General features: G+C 37.3%; 1 protein-coding gene across 1 annotated transcript; it reads left to right on the top strand.

Annotated features, from left to right (window-relative positions):
• Positions 1-9,720: 9,720 nt before the first annotated feature.
• On the top strand, positions 9,721-13,313 carry LOC139709415 (uncharacterized). Its single transcript, XM_071621383.1, has 2 exons — positions 9,721-9,909; positions 12,219-13,313. Exons 1-2 carry the CDS (start codon positions 9,778-9,780, stop codon positions 13,245-13,247), a joined length of 1,161 nt encoding a protein of 386 aa, XP_071477484.1. The 5' UTR covers positions 9,721-9,777; the 3' UTR covers positions 13,248-13,313.
• Positions 13,314-22,647: the final 9,334 nt, after the last annotated feature.

Consider the following 22,647-nt stretch of genomic DNA (forward strand, 5'->3'; position numbering starts at 1 on the left):
CTGATGAATCCGACTTGGTCGATCGACTATCAGTTGAGTGCCATGAGTATGTTTACATGTATCTACACTGGGATATAAATATTTCTTTATTGCATTCATGTTGTCATGCCGACGTGTTCGCGCAAGAAAGAAAAGAAATTGTACATCATTCATGTGTGTATTTTATATTGGTGTTGTAAATATTTTTGTATAAAAAAAAACTAAACAATCAAATTCAATCATGTTATATGACCAAGGAATAATCAAACCTTGATTGAATATGATACAAACTTATCTGGGCGAGTCTATTTATTTCATGCACGATCCATCTTTCTGACATGTTGTTTTACGTTAATTCTACCGAGACGTATACATCGCGTCTCTTAAAGGCCGTGTCACACCAGCCTTGCGTGCGACTTGCAAAGAACAATTTTGACTACCCGGAGGTCCCCGTAGATATCCACACATGACAGTACATAGCATGTATCTCGAAAGTAGTCGCCCGGAGGTGCGCACGCATATATTTTTACCCGCAACCGTGTTTAGGCCCTGTCACACCTTTCCGGGCAAGCTACTCGGGCTTGTTACGTGTAGGGATTTTCTAGCATACCGGACATTCCTGAGGGCGGAAAAGGATTTGTGCGAGTCAGCGCATGTGTCTTACTTGATGGACGCGTTATATTTGCGAGTATACTGTGTGACCTTTGTACCAGTCGCGTGGGGGCTGACAACTTAGTGAAGGAATTCCTCTAATGGAATGGCTGAAATCTCACAGAATTTCATTATCTTGGCTGCATACGGGACTGCAAGGTACCTGCGTGGGAATTGCCTGGGAAGTACTGCCGCTAAGGGTCTCCTATTGTTATATTTGTGTTTGTTTTGTATTATAGTAGTATTATGTTGATCTCATTGTGCAGTAGTTAAGATGAAAAAGCTTAATTTGTTTTTCTATGTATTTTTTATTACTACGCTGCATGTTGTGTGTGTTTTTAATGTATTCATGGTCCTTTGTTAACAATTTCTGTAATAATAAGCAGCCTCCGGGCTGCGATGGATATTGATCAATAAAGCATCTTTTCAATTCAATTCAATTCAAATCAAATCGTTGTCTCGGTCTTGATCTACTCCTTTCTTCTTTACTTATATAGCATAATCGTTTCAGTTCGCTTCTGCACATAGCATTACGCCCACTCCAAAATCGAATATTATTTTATCTGATATATCAGACCACTTCCCAATTTTCACATCCATCCCAGTACAATACCACGAAATCAATTAGTCCCACTAGAGAAGCATTCAGAAAAGTTACATCGGATAATTTACAGAATTTGAAAAATAGTTTGAATGAAGAAACTTGGGGAGAATTATATAGCACTAATGATACGCATCTATCATTTGATGTTTTTGTGAATATTTTGAATTCTCATTTAGAGAAATATGTTCCTTTGATTGAAGTTAAACGTGATTATGAAAAGTATCCTAGATCACCATGGATAACAAAATCTCTTTTACGATCTATAAATCGAAAAAATAATGTGTATATATAAAATCAAACGCACTGAAAAATCTCATTCTAGATATATCACGTATAAAAATACTCTTACAAGAATATTGCGTTATGAAAAAAAAAAGAAGTATTACACGAATCAGATATCTTCTTTAAGCATGACGTGAGTAAGACTTGGAAAATAATAAACAGTGCTATAAATAAAGAAAAATCATAGATTTTGTATAACAAGAGTTGTTTCTGATGATAAGGAAATAAGAGACCCTGCGTCGATTGCAGATGCATTTAACCTTTACTTTTCTCAGATGGGACATGATCTAGCCAATAAAATTCCTATATGTCCAAAGAAATTTTATGAATATCTTTATTCACCTAATTCAAATTCATTCTTCTTTGATCCGATTATTAGTTATGAGGGAAAAGATATCATGAGTTTGGTGAGTAAAAGAAGTTCCGGGCGTGATTGTATTGATAACGTCATATTGAAAAATATAAATGAGTATATTGTTGAACCTTTAACCTATATCTTTAATTTGTCATTATGTAATGATGTTGTTCCGTTACGAATGAAAATTGCCAAAGTAATCCCAATATTTAAAAAAGGTAACAAGTTAGATATTAATAATTATAGACCAATTTCATTGTTGTCATCGTTTTCAAAATTGTTAGAAAAAGGTGTTTATTCTAGACTCCTCAAATTTCTTGATTTTTATGATATTATTTCTGATTCACAATCCGGTTTCCGCTGAGGACATAGCACTTCTCAAGCAATTCTCTCCTTTATTTAAAAAGTAACCAAAGCAGTAGATAGGGCTCATCACACAGTGGGTGTCTTCCTGGACCTCTCCAAGGCCTTCGATACCATTGATCACAAAATATTACTTCATAAATTGTGTCATTGGTATACGCTTTGGAGTGGTTCAGGAGTTACCTTCCAGATCGTAAACAGTACGTGTTTTTTATCTGGTCAAAACTCCTGCAACCAATCTGTCAATTGTGGTGTTCCTCAGGTTAGTCTACTGGGACCTCTTTTGTTCATTTTCTATATAAATGATATAACAAATCTTCTAATATTTCATCTTTTGTATTATTTGCTGATGACTCCAATGTTTTTCTTTCTCATTCAGATCCTCATATTTTGGTGGATTTGTTAAATTCTGAATTAGAGAAATTGTTATGTTGGATAAGGTCAAATAAGTTGTCTTTAAATCTTCTTAAATGAAATGTATATTATTAAGTCATATTTTATATACCCTCCCTAATAATATAAAAGTAGATGATATAGTTATAGATGAAGTTTCATCAATGAAGTTTTTAGGTTGGATTATTGATGATAAACTTTCTTGGAAGTCACACATTGATAGTATTTGTAACACAATATCAGAGCTACCAAGTCTCACGCATTCTACTTGAGACTCAAGCATTTAGGGGCCATCTCACGACCTCACGCATGGCACCCATTTTTCTCACGCATCTGGCGAAGTCTGCAACTTGGGCCTATAATAATGAGCATAGCTCAAAAGATTAAAGTGATAGTTGCAATTGAAGGTATATTTCCCTTTTGTCTTTCGAAATAAGTAAAAAAAATAGTCACTTAAGTATGCACCTGATCGCTAAAGATTGAAAAAGCTCCCTACCGTGGGAGGCCATGGGGGGGGGGGGGGGGACCCCTCCCACACCCTCGCTCGCGCGCACATTCGCATGCCGAGATGCCGAGTCATGAAAATCTCACTCATAAAATGTTTTTGAACTTGGGATCCCTGCAATATCTCGAAATATTGGTGTTATTAATAGAATTAAATGCCATTTCCCCACTCCCACCCTCTTAATGTTATATTCAGCTTTAAATTTACCTTATTTTGATTATGGTATCATAGCTTGGGGGAAAACGCATCCAGCCTATCTCGACAGACTGTCCCGTCTCCAGAAGAAAGTTCTTCCAATAATTTGTCTTGCATCGTGGAGAGCTCACACCGATGTTTTATTTTCTGAAAACAAAATTGCAAAGATGACCGATATTTATTATTATTGTCTTGGTCATTTTTTTTTAAATCTCTAATAATTTTTTGCCGACTGTTTTCACCAGCATGTTTGCGAGAAACCGCTCGTTCCATAAATATCCGACCCGTCACTCTGATGAATTCCATCTGCCTTTAACTAGAACTATGTTTACACAATCTATAGGGTTGCTGGACCTAAATATTGGAGTAACCGGTCTAACAGTTTGAGGGCATCCCCAAGTTTAAGTTCTTTTAAGAATAATCTGAAGAAAAATATTTTGAACAGTTATTAGAATTTATTCAATTATCATTATGAAAATTGATATTTTGTATATTAATCTCATAAAATTGAAAAATTGTGTTGATTCTTAATTGGTTGCAAAGAAGTGTAAAATCCAACCTTATATTTTGTTGAAATCACAGCTAAGCGGTTCCATCCATCCAGTACCTCTTGTCTTGTTATAATCTTCTTCTATTTTCTTTTTTTTTTATTTATCTTCACTCCACGGAATAAGATTCTCTCTCTCCCTCCCTCTCTCTCTCTCTCTCTCTCTCTCTTACATACACACACAGACACACACTCCTTCCCTTTCTCTCTCGTTCTCTCTTTCTTTCCTCTCTCTTCCGGCATGACATCGACTTAGTATATAGGGATTTGTTCTGGGTTTTTGTTTCGGATAAGTTAGGTTAGTATAGGTCTTTTTGTCTTAGTTGCTTTGTTTTATCCATTTTCAATGTATATCAGTCAATCGATCATATAATTTCTTGTATTACGTGTGGGGGGAATGCACCCTACAAGCCCAGCTTTTTAGCATTCCTTCCCATTTCCCACATTTTCGTACACTTTCAATTTTTTGTAAACTTATCCTTTATTTTGTAAATTATGAAATCTATGTACTTGTATTGATTTTCTGTTCTGTATCTATATGTTTCTACTATTATATGTTTTTGAAAAATGAATGAATGAATTAATGAATGAATGTATGGCTTAAATATGTAACTTCACTTACTTTCATGACACGTGCAACGGATATGTGCAAATTGTCTATGGTACATACCGTTGGTCATAGATTTAAGAAATAATTCCTAAGACAACCCAATATTATTTCATTCAATACCGAAGTCTGAAACTTGCTGATAATAGCGTTAGCTGACGAATTTGTTGACCTCTTCCATTGCTTAAACAGTCCATTTTCTATACTTCTAAACATCTAATATGATTTGACCGTATTGCCTCTACCAACCCACGCTTGTACCTCTAGGGTAAAAAAAAAATAGATTTACAGATCTTGGTCAACACCGCTGACTCCATTATAGCTCCTCCTGTACCGCTGAAAGGTGAATGAACCTAATTTACACATGTGGATTAAATAAATGCAACAATACATGTATCTCATAGAATACTTCATCAGGGAACGTTTTAGTAGCAATTGAAAATCCTCAGAAAAAAAAAAATTGTAGAGTTTTGAAATTTCGATCCTGTCATTGTAAACTGATGAAAAGATTATAAGCATCATACAATGCTCTTCGTAACCTCACTTACGAAAAACGATGTAGAGAAAATACAAAGAAAGTTCAAGATAATAACTTTCGTAGTACAATAAAGAGCATATGAGCTGCCCCTTTCACAAAATGGGAAAATAACAGTACTCTTAACATAGGTCCATGTCACTGTTATGAGTAAAGGAAATACGTTCTTTTCATGAAAAAACGAAGTGTTGTAGAATTATCCTTATAAATATTTTGTTTTCATGGTTTTCCATACGTGACGACACAAATTGTTGTAGTTTTCTCATTTAACTATATAGCTATGGCTGCGCTGAAACATTAAGAATTCATTACTTTTCAACAGAATGTCGCATCTTCTTCCCTCAAACTTTTATTGTATAGGACTATAAAATTGTGTTAGTCTTTGAATATTGCTGCATTTACCCAATAATCGAGCTGTAATATATTTGGGTTTCATTCCCCTTTAACAACGCACCTCCTTCTAAGATTCTTGAATAAGATTCTTTTCAAGTTTTTGTTAACATCTAACACTGAAGAAAATGGCAAATGGGCACCGGATAATCTGTGAAACGAAACGAAACTAACACAATACCTTAATTGAGATTTGGCAATTGCAGTTGAATGTAGATATTTAAAAAAAAAATCATGCTCTGTCGCAAAAATGAAACTCTTACACATAATTGCAATTTAAGTCACCTATGATATATTCTAAATGAAAACAAACAAGTCAGTATCTTGGGCACATGAATAAAATTAGAATCCATTTCGAATCCATAGCTTTTGCATAATTTGAATCACCTAGATACTTTTGTCAACTTAAAGGTAGGGAATCCCATTTGCACGCCTTAAATGAAGAGTTGTATAAATACAGTGGTATGTTGAAGAGAATATCATTTTAAAAACTCCCATAAAGTATTGAAGGTGGAAGGTAACATTTAGTACATTTTTTTGACGGTTAGATTTTGAATTGAATTGTTTTCGGGGCTCACCGTAAATTCCAGTACATTACTAGGCTACCTTTGCAGACCCATGTACTGCATGTGTGTCCATCATGTATATTTTGTGAAGAAAGTTCATCACCACTTAAAAACATTTCTATATACATTCTTACCACACACTCTATATGTTATTACATCAGCTCTTGTACTTTTAGATTTGTGTTTATAGATCACAAATACAGAAGAATGCAACAAAAAGGCTTAAGTGTGGCTGACACACAGAACTACTGAGTAGTTGAGTTTTGTGCATTATTCAAATTTTAGATAACGGTTGACTTCCAAATTTCTAAGCAGTGGCCTAAGCAAGTCCCCTGAGGTTCATATTTAATGTTTTGCTGCATTTTGGGAGGTCTGTAAAAGGTATCCCCTACCTTTAAACACAAAAATTATGGAAGTATGAATATCGATTCTTCTTGGCAAAGCAAGAGAGTTTGAAGAGAGTTATTGAAGAAAGTTTTTGAAGGGAATTAAGGGCAATTTCTGTGATATCTTAACCTCTAATAGCAGATGTCGACTATGAATTTTGTGTCAACGAAAAGTATCTTCCATCTGTTTTTCCATTTGTCTGGTAAGGTTTATGCGTATAATATTTGATATAACACATGGGGCATGAATTCTTTTTCCACTATCTGACTATAGCAAGAGCCAAGCATGCAATATTTTGAAATTTGCCCTCAGGCAGTTATATTCCATTCGGCATGCGGTCTCATTGAATATGAATGATCCTATAGGGGCAAATTCAGAAATTGTCGGTGCTTATTCTATTGTAGTCATGTTGGCGCTAAGCCTCATGTACTTTTATAATGGTGTGCAATTTCTTTGTGGCGGACTTTGATAGCTGCTCCGAGCGCGAATGCTGCGGAACAGTACAGGGCGTACTTTAGCCTTTGAACTTTTACTGGAGTTAGCACTCCTTCGCGCTCTTCGGCTGCTAGTGTGCTATAGCAACACAGTGGTCGAGGCCTTTATATGATTTGTTATAATCATACCTTTATTGATAACATAAAACAATTTAAAAAATGTGAACATAATATACCAGGTCAATGGTCTTATTCTGGACACAATCATGGCAGGTCCTGAACCAACTTTCAAATACTAACACGGACGAATTTGTAATTGTGGAAGAACAACGTGTGGCAGAAACAAGTGACCGTGTGGAAATAAAATAAATGAATGACTGACTGAATGAATGAATGAATGAACAACAATAGACGAGCGATAATCTATTTTGCTGAAAATGACATAAGAACAAAATTTAGTGACTGTGCCAAAACTTTCACACAGCGTGACATCTTAATCGGTCAGTGGTCAAATTACTCATTTGCATAACTAAATTAATACCTATGTTCTTTTAAACATTTACCAATTCTCATAACAGTATTACTATTGAATCGACTTTCCAAGTCGTTGAACGAGGTATCAAAGGCAATTTAGTGTGGGGCAAATATAGTTTACCATCAGCAATACATAAAGAAAATTATGATAGCAAACGAACAAAGAATCTTCAAATATCCACGTGGTGTCATAGGTCAACGATGAGTGCGAGCAGTTGATGCTTTGGTCGCATGTGAAAATCTTGTTTGCGGCCTATGTACTTGTTGCGCAAAGTACAAAATGTGGCGCAGATAATCATTGATAATAATGGATAATCAACTACATTATAAATGTTAATCTCCATTACATGAAGGGAATGAATTGTCAACGAGTGTGAGACCGACATATGAGTCTCTGGCATGAGGCCAGCTATTAAATGTATCTAAGTCCCCCCCCCCCCCCCCCCCCCTCCCCCCTCCCCCCCCCCCCCCCCCTTCAAAGTCTGTTCCTTTCTTGCGTAGAACATTGTGAAGGAAACAACATAATCTTTATTACATGTTTGCTTATGGTTTGGTGGCGTTCGGTGTGGGACTTTGGTTTGCCACGCACTGACAAAGCATACAACTATAGAGGCTTCGGAACGTTGTCAATGTTTTTTTTTTTTTTTCAAAGTATTTTTTTTCAGCCGAAAAGGGGGCGTACTGCAAGTAGTGAAGAAATGAAGCTCAATAGTTCACCGCGCAAGAGCAAATTGCGAAGAGAGTTGATTTATTCACGGAGCTACAAGTCCCGTGATTTATACGAGGAAGTAAACCGACTTCAATGTTGAAGTTGAACGAAGTGGCTGGTTTTGCAATTGGGGCAGTCTACTCACAAACGTGAGATACGTTGTCGACACGGTTATCCTTGCTGCCAGTGAGAAGCTCCATTTAGTTTGATCATGGAGCTACCAAAAAGATGGAGTAACAACGGTTGGGGTCCTTTTGAAGTGATGCTCGAAGCCGACTCGTAAAAAATAATCCTCGCTAAGCCCCCGTGAGCGAGAGCGATGACAGATGAGACAGTGCGTACGCACAATGACGTCATCCGCAGCGCGTTCGCAAACTGGTTCTTACCATGGAGTTACCTAGCTCCATGGTTCCACCATGGAACGTCAATGCATGGGACTACACAAACTGCAACTGCCCCGTCGACTTCGAGCATATTCGATTTAACATGATTCTGAATTAATTATAGCTACAAATAGTGAATCTGCAGTGTAAGAAATTGTTTAACATGTCATACCATCGTTTAGTATGTAAATCACGATATGATACGACCGGCATGTAAACAAACACTGCACTCTCGACACGATCAACAATGGCCGTCACGCTGTCCCGAACAAACACAAAGACAAATAACAGCTGGCTTCACAACGGTATAGATAAAATGTACGCAATTGTACGCAGTCAACACTTACGTAAGATTGTAGTTTCAAATGTCAGCTTTACGGACAGATATTGAAGTATGTGGAGAAATGTGAGGGATTTTTATTAAGAATTTTATTCTTAGGGTATGTACTTTACCACAGTCACAAAGCATGACGACAATACACTGTACAGTACCTTCGCTGTTCATGGGCCAATTCAGTTCGTTCAAAGTGCACTGCACTCGGTATCTCCTCTGTTTTGCCTGTGGATATTATGCGCATGCGCATGGTCTTCAGCAAAGTTTTGCGCAGCCATATGTTGTTGCAAGTCGAGTTTTCGACTCGATACAGCACTATATTGTATGTGCAATGTTGGTGAGTATGACGTCATTTTTGCGGCTCGGAGCATCGTTTGCCAAAGTATCCCCTGCGGAACGAGTTAAGCCGTCCCAGCGAGTGCGGTGCTTTGAAGTCTGTCAGAACTGACCGCTCGTAGTTGGGTTACGTAATATTGGTGGCCTTCGTTGTTACTCCATCTTTTGGTAGCTCCATGGTTTGATACATGAAGCAAGCGGGGCCAAGGGGCTTCACATCATAAAGTCGTAAAGTTTTAAGCAAATTTGCTCATAACAGCCACCGTTATAGGCCTATTCGATAATGGATGGGGACAATCAGCAGAAGTTATCATTCAACTGCCTTGGTAGCCTATTACCAACGTCTTCTCAGACTGAAGGTACTCCGAAGACATCGTTTCAGAGTATGAATCGCAAGTATAGGCCCTATCATTGCCACAAGGAATCGGAAGATGTACGTCTGGTCAACTACAGTATGACGTATGGAATAGAGACATGGACTATTGGCATAGCGATGAGAAGCAGGATATCTAGAGAGTTTTGAACTATGGTGAGCATCAAAGAATGAAGGCATGCTCTTGACCATCAGGAAAGAGACAGGTGCTGTGTTTGGGACTCGTCATGGGCAAAAGCAGACGCCAGCATCTAGCTCTGACTGCAATGGCTAAAGAGCAGACGCGGCCTAGAACGTCTCACTTTCCTGTCTACAATGGCTGACATAACTGGCCAAAGACCATCCACACTGCTGCACTCACGTAACGACAGAATTGTCTGGAAAAGATTACGGCGTCAAACGCAGAGCAATCGCCAACGGGCAGTGATGTCCATAATGGCATTTCTAGTAAGTACCTACTGGTAAAATTTAGATAGACTGTCCATGGAGGTACAAAGTCGTTGCTACCTCCAAGGACTGTCCAATACCTCAGTCTTATAATGTCTAATCTGAGTTTTTGATATCTATTAGTGTTTTGTTCATGACCACTAAAAAAATAGGCAATTAATTAAGAATTAGTTAGTGAGAGATATGATTACACAATCAGTCTTTTGTGGGTAGTTACACGACTTTTTTCACATTATGTGATTTTTTATGATTTTTCCCTTCTGGTGATTTTGCTCAGCTGCTAAGGCTGTTGGAAAGGACCATCGCGATATACACTGGATATATCATACTGTACATTACCGCATACACGACGTTGAAAACACGCCCAAAAGTAGCACAAATACTCCCAGCCAGTTTCATGACTGTGAGGGCGCTTACGGCACTGTAGCAAATATCTACGGCGCACTGATGCATGGTTGCTAGGTAGCAAAGGACGCTATGTATTCAATTATGGTTCATGTTGAAACGCATAGTCTAGTTGTTGTGGCGAACAAAATGAGCGGGTTTACCACCTAGAGCAATATTCGAACGTTTCTGCTGGCATATCGAATGTTACCGTTTACATTCCTGCTGTTTCCTGATTGTTTGCCATATGTCTCTATGTAGTCCATAGTAATTTCGGAACATTCACTCATCCTCACTGAATATTCTGTGCTCCCAGATAAGGTAAGTGCATGACAGACCACTCAACGTTAGTCGAGCTGACGCGATTTGCCAGGATAATGAGTTGTTTTGAGTACTTTATATTTAAAAACAAAAACAAACGTAAACTTATTTCGTTAGTAGGCGAATGTATACGACTTTATTCCAAAAGCGCCTTCCCTATTCAGTAGTAAAGTGATATTTAGAACATTTTGCAATGATCGATCGTGCCCTACCAACGGTCTTTCCCAACAAACTGAATATAATTCCCTATGGGGACAACGCAAAATATCAATGGATTACTGCTGTGTATAAACAAGAATTAACCATAGCAACCGCGATCAGGTACAGTTTGCTTTTAGGCCCACTGTAGACCGTAGTGCAGTGTACTTCTGGCTATTTTTTTTTTATTTTTTTTTTTTGGGGGGGGGGATAATATAGGACCTATTGATGTTATTGCATTACTTGTCATATCAAGCATTTTTTTTATGCATGACTGTGTACATTTGGAAGCGAAAATGGACAGTTCTGCAGGTAGAGGCCTAATTTGCTTAGATGAGTTGAAATTGCTATACTTCTCATATTATGATAGGTATATTTCAGCAGATATAAGCAATAAATATTTTCAACTCATCTGAGCCAAAGACTCAAGTGAGCATCTGAGACCATTGTCCCGCTTCCTGCAAAGCCTGCTGTGCAGCTGCGCGTCTTCGGTTGTAATTTCCAGACTAACCGGGTATTTTGTATATTTCCAGCGTCTTCTTGAAAAAAAAATTATAGTTTTCACATCAGTTTGGCGCTTAACGCTCCTTTTAGGGCGATGGATCTCAGTTTGTTCAAATAGACACCATACAATGCATTTTGCCCCGGTATGCTATAAATGTTTCAAAGAGATAATCTGGTCGGGAGGTCGGTTGATCGGTCGGTCTGTCAAACCGTTGCATAATTTAGTGAATCGCACTTATCCCTCATTTTGTTTGTTTGCTTGTTCGTTCGTTTGTTTTGTTGTTGGTGTTATTTTTAGCGGCCTAAGCCTAGGCATATGTGGCCGCTATCAAAGGTACTTTTTCTTCGGTATGCGTTACCATGGTAACGTCAAATTTTTATAAAATCATACGAAATACTGTGAACTGCACCACTGTCTCAGGTTTAAAGTAATTCAGATGAAATTCGGCACGTGTGATCAATGTAAAATGTGAGCAAAGAATTGTCACAGCAACCGTTTCTTTTTAAAGAAATCATACAATTCTTTGAAGATCGAGCTACTCTCTCAGGTTTTTTTTTAGCTTTTGAGTCGGAACTTGGGAAAATGATCGCTCTTAAATGTTTATCTTCATGATTTTAATTTTTTAGCCCCACTAAATCTCGTGGGTGGCATGGCAACGTTTTTTGTTTTGTTTGTTTGTTGTTGCTATTTTACCCAACGATATAATACAATGACAGGTATAATGATGACTCTGCTTTAAACATTTTTTACGACAACAGATGCACTCGGACAAACAAAATTCGTAGCCTGAACTAAAGCACAATGCGTCTTTGTATATACATGTACTGATTAGAGGAGAATGGGTGTAAATTTCAGAGTACTTGTTATGATAACGTTCATCTCCTCTTTTCTAACACGACAGTGTCTGGCTGACAAAATGGATTTCATCGGAAGACATACTCTCCTTCAACTGGTGACAACACTGATGACGTGCCTCAGTAACAGCCTGGCTGTGGAAGTCTACAAGTTTTACGAAGGGAGAAACGCGTCGCTTGAGTTTTACCAACCTCTGGCCAATGATTCTACTTTTGAATATGAGGTTCACCTGATCTTCGGCTCATGCTTTTTCTGCAAGAATGGAACTATGGTTCCTGGCTGCCTCACCCCTCAGCAAAGCAGGCGTTTCTCTGTCAGTAGTTTGAGAACATCAACTTACTTAACTGTGATTCTGGGTATACACAATATCAGTGCCGAGGACAGCCAGTTTTACCTATTTGCTCTGAGGGAAGATAGAAATGGTGAAAGCCACTTTTTCACTCAAGATGCCTATATTGAGGTCTTGCGTCCACCAAGTCCAGCACAGTGTATCATAAAAAGCACTGAGCATTTACCTGCATTTAACGAGATTAACTGCACATCTTTGCTTGGCAGTGACGGGGGAGGTTTTCTTTGCTGCTTCCAAGATGCAAGGAAGATTCCATACAAGGGGGCACCAGTGCGGATAAATGATCATGTGACATGGATCTTCTGGATGGATATCCATCTGCCCATCAATTGCTGTTCATACGAGGCAACATTTCCAATAACATCTGAATCTTGTTCTCAATTTGTGTATTACCCTCCAACAGACATTACCAACTCCGAAAATTCTACAACCTCTTATAGCAGCCACACGGCAACAATAGCAGCTGCACCAGAAACAACTGATGAAACAAACGTTTCCCTAAAATTCAGAGAAGAAAGCAGCAGTGCAAGCACAACACCACATGAAGGCTCCACAAAGAACACTTGGATTGTACTATCATGTCTTCTCTTTATCTTGATACTGTCTGTGCTTGTATTATTCATAAAGCGATTGAAATGTACTAAAGTAATGACAAACTGCTTAAATCCGTATGCCACTGTTGATATAATACCTGACGGGGTAAGAGATGTGTTCACTCTTAACTAACCCTTAAAGGGGATGGCTAGTTACTGATCAGTGGGAATCAGTGGGAATGCTGGGAGATGATTGTTCTAATTCTTGTGGGATTCATTCAAGAGTACATTATGTATCTATTGTTGTGTGAAAATTACTTCCTTCAGAACGGTCTCATATTCAAGTAATGAGCAGTTTAATGCCCCGTCACTGTACAGGCATGCTAGCCTGGAACCATTAAACTGCACATTACTTGAATATGAGACCATTCTGAAGCAAATAATTTTTTACACAGCAATAGATATATAATGTACTCTTAAATGAATCCCACAAGAATTGGAACAATCATCCCCAGCATTTCCACTGATTCCCACTGATCAGTTACTAGCCATCCCCTTTAAGCAAGAGACATTTCTAAGAAATCGCTGCCTTTGGCCGGGGGGGGGGGGGGGGGGAGGTTGTTATCTATATTCTGATTTAATTTCGCTTGAATATGCAATAGGTCATATTGTATTCATTTTTTGTATAATTTACAAATGTCATATTGTATTATATAATTTTGTCGGAAATAGAATAATATACAAATAGTGAATGGTCACAAGTGCAATGGTACGAGATTTCGCACGAGGTGAAAGATAGAGGCGCTCTATTCAACGAGGCGAAGCCGAGTTGAATAGTGCGCCTCATCTTTCACCGAGTGCGAAATCTCGTTCCATTACACGAGTAAAGACCATACACTATTTGATTTATACAACGTCCAAGTAGATCTTTTTGGTTGGATTGTTGGGTAGGTCTAAGTAGTCCTAGAATTCTATATATGTATGAAAAATACAGCCATACTTACATGTGGATCCACTGCGATTCTCTTTCTGGCTTGTGCAATCAGTGTAGATACAGGTCACAGCTATATTAGCGCTCATGTGTACTAGCACTACGTAGGCCTACGTACGCGCATGCATGTACCGCACACTTACACTGCGCTAGCTGCATGCGATCCTTAATATGCATCACACAGTGCATGCAGTACCGTACAATTTCTCGAACCGTGGAATAGAACGAAAAAAATCGAACCAAGTTGCACGCAAAAATAGAACCAAAATTGCACGGCGCGTTGAATGGAGTACTTATTGAATATCACGTCACCAACAATCCTCCAATCAAATTACAAGGATCTACTTGGACGTTGTATAAAATGATATGAATATATTCTTGGATTCCAGTAAAGAAATATATATATATTTTCTTGCAGAGGCTGAAACGCTGAAATATACTGTATATATTTATGTATGTTGTCATAATGAACATTGGATAATACATTCATACAAATGTAGTTCTGTTTATAAGGTATATATGCTTTTTTTTAGTAACATTTACTTGAGTGTGCTTTTTTTTTCTGTGCTCTATCATTTCCCCTCAATCAAAGTATGGTCTAAATAGATATCTGTATTCCGCATTTCCTTTTATCTCATTTATCGTGGGACCTACGACGACTGAACCAGCTTGCTTTTACGTAAGCCCAATCGTATTTTTCGTACTATGAGCATAGCCAAACACTACTGTAAGCAGACCTTTGTGTTTATATTGAGGTGTCGTTTCTTCTAATTAATGAATTAAAATGAAATGAAATATTTGCTTCCTTTGCTGATCACCTTTTCACAAAATGAAATAGCTCTACGTTAAATGGTGTTTTTCCTGATCAGCTGAAAAATGCTAAGGTACTTCCCGTGTTTAAAAAAGGTAACATGTTTTATATAAGTAATTACAGACCCGCTTTTATAATTTCTTACTTTACAAAAGTCCATGAAAATTGATATTAACCAGTACAATTAATTTCTTTGATTTTAGTAATGACTTCACTAATTCTCAATTTGGCTTTCCACAGAAACACAGCTTAACACACGTTCTTTTGAAATTCGTCGATAAAGTTGCACACGCTATAGATGATCACTATCATCTTGTCTTCATTTTCCTGGAGTTCTCCTAGACCTTGTTAAACACAATCAATCATGAAATCTTTCTTCACTTTACAAGCTACCTCACTGTGATATCCGTGGCATAAGGGCCTCAGAGTGGTTCAGGAATTACCTTCAAACCAGAAATAAGATTCAGGAATTATCTTCACTTCACCAGTGGTGGGATGATGATAATAATGCTCTGATACTTTGAAAGAACAGAGTTACCACTGAAGAGGTTACCTAGGTTTACAAGAGCATTATATGGACGTCATTACTATACCTCATCGTATATTTTACGCAGCCGCTCGTTTTGACGAAGAAGTTTCTGGCTGTATGGGTGAACAACTATAAACATCTGATTATTCAGTCAAGTAGAGAGACATTTTGAAAGTCATAGTATCATAAGATGTCATGTTCAGGTTTAAGAGACGCATGTAAAAGGAAAGACAAACTGCCAATAGGTTTGTCTGTAATCCACTGCTGCATGGAAGATTTGACATGTGTACCTTTTATTTCACCTATGTTTCGAGGCAACTTTCAGGTTGATAGAGGTGCAAAGTTCAAGAATATGTGAAAAAGTTGCTCATAAAATCAACTTGATAGATTTCACCATTTTCATTTTCTATGAATGATTGAGAAGAAAAAATGTAAAATGCGAGTTACTTTTGAAGAATTATGGGGACGTCGGTTTATTTGGATATACATTGACTATTTCTTACTTAATCGGAACCAAGAAACACCTGCCACTTTTAGTTATTGACCAGGCTGTGTAATCATCCATTCATCTTCATCAAATTGCTTATGAATGAGGAGATTTATTACTTTCTTAAACAACTTATGGCCTTTCTACGACACCGCCATTCGCAAGCTCATTGGGTATGGTGTGAACGAAGCTCTTCTCCCAATTATTTATAGTGCCTCAACTAATTGTACCCAGGCAGTAAGAACTGACTCTGCTACCTCGGACGTGAACTTTGACGTGAGGTGCGGCGCAACGAACCAAGGTGGTGCGATTGGGGTACAGTTCTGTCCTCGACGCTAGTCAATGACGCTCCATGTGACATCAGTTATCGCTGGAAATACGTGGATGATTTGAGCCTTCTTGAAATATGTCCGTCCAGAGCAGTTCCCGTTTTACAGAAAAAAAAAAATCTTTCTGATCTTGCTGGTTGGTGCCTTGGAAACGATATCAAAGTCAATGCGACAAAAGGCCATGCAATATCCATTAGTTTCAGCAGAAGCGAGATCCATTTAAGTTCCCTTAAATACCAAAAGTGTACATCTAGATAATACTACGCGTCAATAGATTCTCGGTGTTTCTCTCCAGTCAAAACGTATGTAGGACACGCAAGTTACTGATGTGATATCGAATGTGTGTACTAGAGTTTTCATGTTTTGCCATCTGCATAGGTGTAGTGTGCTTTGGGCTGACCTGGCGACTTTATACATCTCAATATATTCGCCCGCTTCTTGAGTATACTTCCCCTCTTTAAGCATTTTGCATAACCAATACTTAGGCAAACTCCGCGGGGAAAGGGAAAAATCGCGTCTGTTGCATCATATTATTAGGTGGTATGGAGTACACTTGCTATGAAATTACACATGGTGAACTACAAATCCCGCGTTTAACATCTCGATATGAGCAGCTACTCTATTCATTTGCATGTGGACATAATATTCACCCCCCCCCCCCCAAGATATTTTTTGTCACTTTCCCGGAGTCAGATCTCCATACGTCAAATTCGTAATTCTCATGTCCTGAACACTCATTTCTGAAGAAGTGAACGATATCATTGAGACACTGTTCAATGTGTAGTCCTCCTTCATAATAAACATTTTTTTTTACATTTTATTTAGATACGTTATTATTTTTACTGCACTTCTCCTAGATGAAAGTTTTGAGGCTGACCTGGCTTCCCGCATGTCTTTCCCATTTTTTTTCTCTTTGTCGTTTTCCTCTTTTCTTCTGTGCTTACAAAATCAGTATGCGGTTGATGAAATTTCAGTTTTTAAGATCACGCCATAGTTTGCCGTCCTTTGTGTATGTGTGTGTGTGTGTGTGCGTGTGAGTGTGGTTCTAATGTATCTCTCCCATTTGTCTACGTGTCGTATAACACTTTCTTTCTCCCTTCTGCTAACTTCTCTGTTCTGACTGATTCTTTTCAATATATCTACTTTTTATGATTCATGATGTGTATTGATATGTTTTTGTGCATATTAGTGCAATTTGAAATGTATTATATATAAAATTTGTATATCTAAAGTTTTCTGTAAAGTGCATTTTGTATAATATTTCTTAAGTAATGAAGCATAAATGTCACATTTGCTCTAAGTTTTATGAATAACGATCAGATGAGAGAGAAAAATGTTGAGATATTGGGTAGTGTCTTCGTCACCATCTGGAACGAGCATTTTTTTAACTGGTATTCCCAGCGGCAAGCACCACTGCAAATATCATGTGCTTTCACTCAACAGGTGCGTCCAGTTAAAAATGAGCCTAATGATTGATTATGGATTTTAATTTAAAAAAAAATGTTTTCTTGGTGTTCCATGCGCTATGAATATTGTGCCGTTTGCTCTTCTTTTCTTAAAGGTGAAAAAATTGTAATTGATTTGTAAATTCATGTACGTGAAACCTGGAGACATCAGGATGCTATGTTTTTGGTTCTGTGTGTTTGTCTGTCTATTAATTGTATACAGAGATTACTCGAGAACGAATGAGAACAAATCTTAATAACATTTGCAGTTTGTGTTCACACTCGTATTTAGTTTTGTTGTGTGTTTTATGTCGACTCTAAGCAGTCTGTGTTACAAATCCCTGTCTACAACCAATTAGTATTCTCGTAGTTCTTTGTCGGTTGTTTTGTGTTGTTCTTTTTTATTGTCGGTATTCTCGAAGTTTCGTGACGTCCCTCCACTAACAGGGCCTAACCGATATGTTTCTGGGTACTGAATGAGAGTCATAGCATTTTTATCCAACTTAAATTTTGTCGCAATAGGTAAAAATATGACATTTTTTCCTCCGAATCTTTCCTAACAAATTCAAATTTTGATTCCAGAAATCTCAAAGCTCCCGACCCTGAATCAAATTCTGAAACTTGTTAACCCTGAGGTAAAGGTGCTTGATAGGTAAACTATGGCCCTTCTCATGATCAACGTGAATTCTTTAACTCTAAGAATAATGACACACGGGGGCCTACAACATAATTTGTCATGCAGTAGGGTCTATGTGTTGTAGACCTTGAATATTGGGGTTTTCTGGGCCCCCAAGGGCTGGAACCCTGAGCCTCTACATTTTCACGGACTGGATTGTCTGTACAATGTACTTCATACACTCCCTATTCATCTTTAAATGTTATCCTCGGGTCCTAAAAATGGTAAGCACAATGTTTGGTGAATATGAAGCCATGGGTTTGAAAGAAGATGAAATTAATGAAAAGAATAAATGAATTATCTACATGCATTACACATATCCATACATATACACATACTTTAATAAATGAATAGATTATTGAATAAATAGATCAGAAGAATAGATAAATGAATATTAATATGACACTGATTAACTGGGGTCCTTGACTTAGAAACTATAATTTAAAAAGACAATAAAAGAGAATGTTAGATTACATCCAAAGTATAACAGATTTTTATTCACTAATTATCTACCTCATACGAGATACATGATTATCATTCTGTCAATTTATTTCAGTATAATAAATTGCTGCATATCAGTCTGTTTCGGTGTTAAGAACACTGTGATAAAGAATATGACACAAACATCTTATTACCTAATAGATGCCAACAAGTGTATTCCATTACGAGACAATAATAAAAAAAGAATACATGTAGCTTAAAGCATGGTTAATGATGAATCGCTGTGCATGTTTTTGAAAGTGATTTTTTGATTGTATTGTACCATGCAGAAACAATAAATGAAATGACATGAACTAAAGCTATCCTAGAAAACAAGTTAGGTGCAAAGTACAAGTCCCTGGGGGATTCCAAAAAGTCAATAAAAAACATTCGTGTTTTCATATTGCTTGCAGGTTTGCACTTATAGTTAAAATCATGAGAGTGTATGATTGATGTCAAAATGTCATAACTTTAATAACTTGATGAATTTAATCCAAAAACTGCTCCTTTGTATCAATCAATGAGGAATAACACCCCAACATACACACGGATTGAATGAATGTGGCAATGTAGGCCTAAGTAAAGTACATTAGTTAATGTTTTTACTTTGAAATTAGCCACTTGAAAAATCGCACATCTACAATTTAGTCAACACGGTTTGTTCTCTTGATGCTATAAGATATGAAAAATCACACTTTCTCACCAGGCATTTACAGATGATGCTTGCATTAAATGGATTTACATGAGAGGAAGATATATAAAGGACAAAGAAAGTCATATAAGAGAGGTAACGCCCTGATACATTTTACCATGTGCCATTGAGGTGCTTATTCTCATTTAGTACAGGGAGCACATCCCACAGATTACGAGTTACCCCTTGTATTAGAGTACGGTCCATTAAAGTGGCCCACACCAAGCCATGGCAGCGTAAAAGACACACACACATACGCATATTCACACGCACATAAATTCATTGTATATGATGTAATTGTATGAAAAATAAAGAAGAGTTCATCATCCAAATTGTGAGTCACAAAGAATGTTGGTTGACAGAAATAGACTTTGGACTGCGGGAATGGCTGTTGTATTTCATGATACTTTTGTTTCCACAGCACATTGTCTGTTCATTCTTTGCCTGCACTATTGATCAGTTGCTGTTCCAAAGCACGATTCATCTTTAGAGCAGTAACTTCATATCAGTTTTACTTCAGTAAGTATTTCATATTATGTATATATATATATATATATATATATATATATACAAGTATATATTAACATATATACGTTAAATTGGTCCACATGAATTAGGCTTGACATTCACAGATAAACAGCTTCATATCTTTCTCTCTCTCTCTCTCTTTCTGTTTCTCCCTCCCCCCCCCCCCTCTCTCTCTCTCTTTCATTATGGAAGTGTAGGACCTACGACGCAATGATTTTTTAAGCTACTTATTTGGAGATTAATACATATGTTTTATTGAATAAATATGAATTAAACAGAGACTGACATGTCCGTAAGAAAGAAAATAATATATGAAATGATTCAAAACGAAAATTGTGCATTTTATTTGCTCAGTAACCCAGGGTATCAGAATGAAATGACTGTAGGTGCCTATCGTTGAATGGTATTTCACGTGGCAGACATTTACCAAAGTTCAAAACGATATGGTGCCCACAAATCCACATGACTACATATACAAAAATAATATTTGTCACGAATTACAGCAGCGATAATAACCAATGTCCATTTTATGTCCCTGCATCACAAAATGCTCAGAACGATAAGCTCTAGTAGGTTAATGTCATGTAAAATTCAAGTTAGAAGAGAAGTCAACCTTCGTGTGTGGAACAAAAACGGAATCTAAATTACTGTGAAAGGGTTAGAAGAAAAACCTACAATTTGGTACACTCATTGATAGCATTTCATTCATGATTGTATCAAAATATCAAAGCCGCTTTATACTTATAGGCCCGAATTCACGAAGGTGGTCTAAATTTAAACCATGGTTTATCTATTTCTTCTGCGTAGATATGATTGACAGATTGCGTACGCTAACAGGCATCCAGTAAAAGAACGTGCATTGATGCGCGCATGCATTGGTACGCCTATTTAACGCTTATTTTAGACCATGGTCGAAATTTGTACCATGGTCTAAGTCTAAACATGCACCTTCGTGAATTCGGGCCTTTAAGATTTACTGGATTTCGTGTACACTCTCACAAAACCTATGGGTGAAAATGGACAACCTTGCTTTGAAAATTAAGATTTTTCTGAATATACAATGTATTTCTATTTAATGTATCTAGGAATATAGATTTTAAATTTAGATACAAGTAAGGTCACTTGGTTTTGAAAATAAATAGTGGAGTAGACACCTATATATGAATTTCGAAAAGATGTCGGCGACTTTCTATTTCATGTAAATTTCCTCTAAAGCATATCTAAGAATAAAAAACATAACTTGACAGTACATCCAATTCACGAATATACATTGTATTTACCCAGAACATTTCTGGTTTCATAATTAGAGATGACAAAAAGGGAATGTTGCCTATTCGTAGTTCTATCATCCTGCCAAAAAATTCCTGTCCAGTTTAATGACAAGTTTACCATGCACTTTCAAGTTAAAGATGAAAATGTACAAAATGGACCTCAACCCCCCCCCCCCCACCCCCCCCCCACCCACACACACAGATCCTCCACAAACAAACTTTAAACTGCAGTCACCTACACCCATTCCTATAATAGTCAATCATAACATTAAGTAAGGTTTATCCCTGTTGGTTCTATAGACGGAGATTTTTAAAGATTCCCTAATTATATAAATGGCATGGTGTCTATTTGAAATTTTACCTGCTAATCTTGGTGAAAATCTATCAAGGGGTTTTCACAAAGAAAATAAAAATATAAAGAGTTTATGCACAACACATGATGGGAAATGCCTAATGGTTGGTGTATAACTGATCACAGTAACACTTGAGTCTTTACTCATATTGTGCCCATTCAAAAATCTTGAATCATCAGTACCAGAGATAAGTGGACGATTTTGAACATAAACATGCAACTACAATCTTCCACATGCTACTAATATACTCAATCAATAAATTCTCTCCCCACCCCCTCCCCCCACCCCCACGCTGATACAAAAATGAATATCAATAATCCCCATTCACACAAATGCGTGAACACACATATACATAGTGTACAAATGTTCAAACAAAACGTCACGTTGAACACCAGACATTGGGTGACAGATGGACTTTAGACTATAGTGCATACTGCACGTCTCCCTCATTGGCTCCGGCCTATTTGTCAATAATAATACCCGGTTATTTCAAATTTAGTGTATACTCCAGAACCATTTAAAATACAAGTGTATACTCTTAACTGTCACAAGGACTGGTTGGATGTCTATGTCTGCCGTCAAGTTTCATGACTTCCTGCCTCAGATTTCCACTACATGTCATCATGGTTCATGTTTTAATGTTGACAGGTAAGCTTACACTCTTGTCTTTGCTTAATACAGTATATTGAAGATTTCAACTCATTTACCATGATAGTACGGCAGGAAAGCTTTGCATTCTAACCATCTTTAATGTAGAGGTGACATGATATTATCTCAGTAATGAGAAATGCATGAAGAGCATCATTTTTTTAAAATAAAAAACAACATGCACAGAAATATACTCCCATCTATACGAGAAATCATACTCAAGCAACACTGAGCAACATTCCCTATAATCAGCCCAGCTTAAAATAAACAGGTATACGCAAAATTTTAAATCCTTAAAGCAGTAAGTTCATGATGCCTGTTAGGCAAGTTTTCTAAGAAATTTAAAAGAGGAGC

Source organism: Diadema antillarum, unplaced genomic scaffold (genome assembly GCF_040938485.1).
Source record: "Diadema antillarum isolate AM-2024a unplaced genomic scaffold, OU_Dant_1.0 seq00001433_RagTag, whole genome shotgun sequence".
Lineage (NCBI taxonomy): Eukaryota > Metazoa > Echinodermata > Echinoidea > Diadematoida > Diadematidae > Diadema > Diadema antillarum.

What these genes read in the sequence shown, in the direction of transcription:
- LOC139709415 (XM_071621383.1), top strand. Translation starts at nt 9,778, where the DNA reads ATGGCTGACATAACTGGCCAAAGACCATCCACACTGCTGCACTCACGT. An exon ending in TGTCCATAATGGCATTTCTA is followed by an intron (nt 9,910 to 12,218) that starts GTAAGTACCTAC and finishes CTAACACGACAG; the next exon opens with TGTCTGGCTGACAAAATGGA.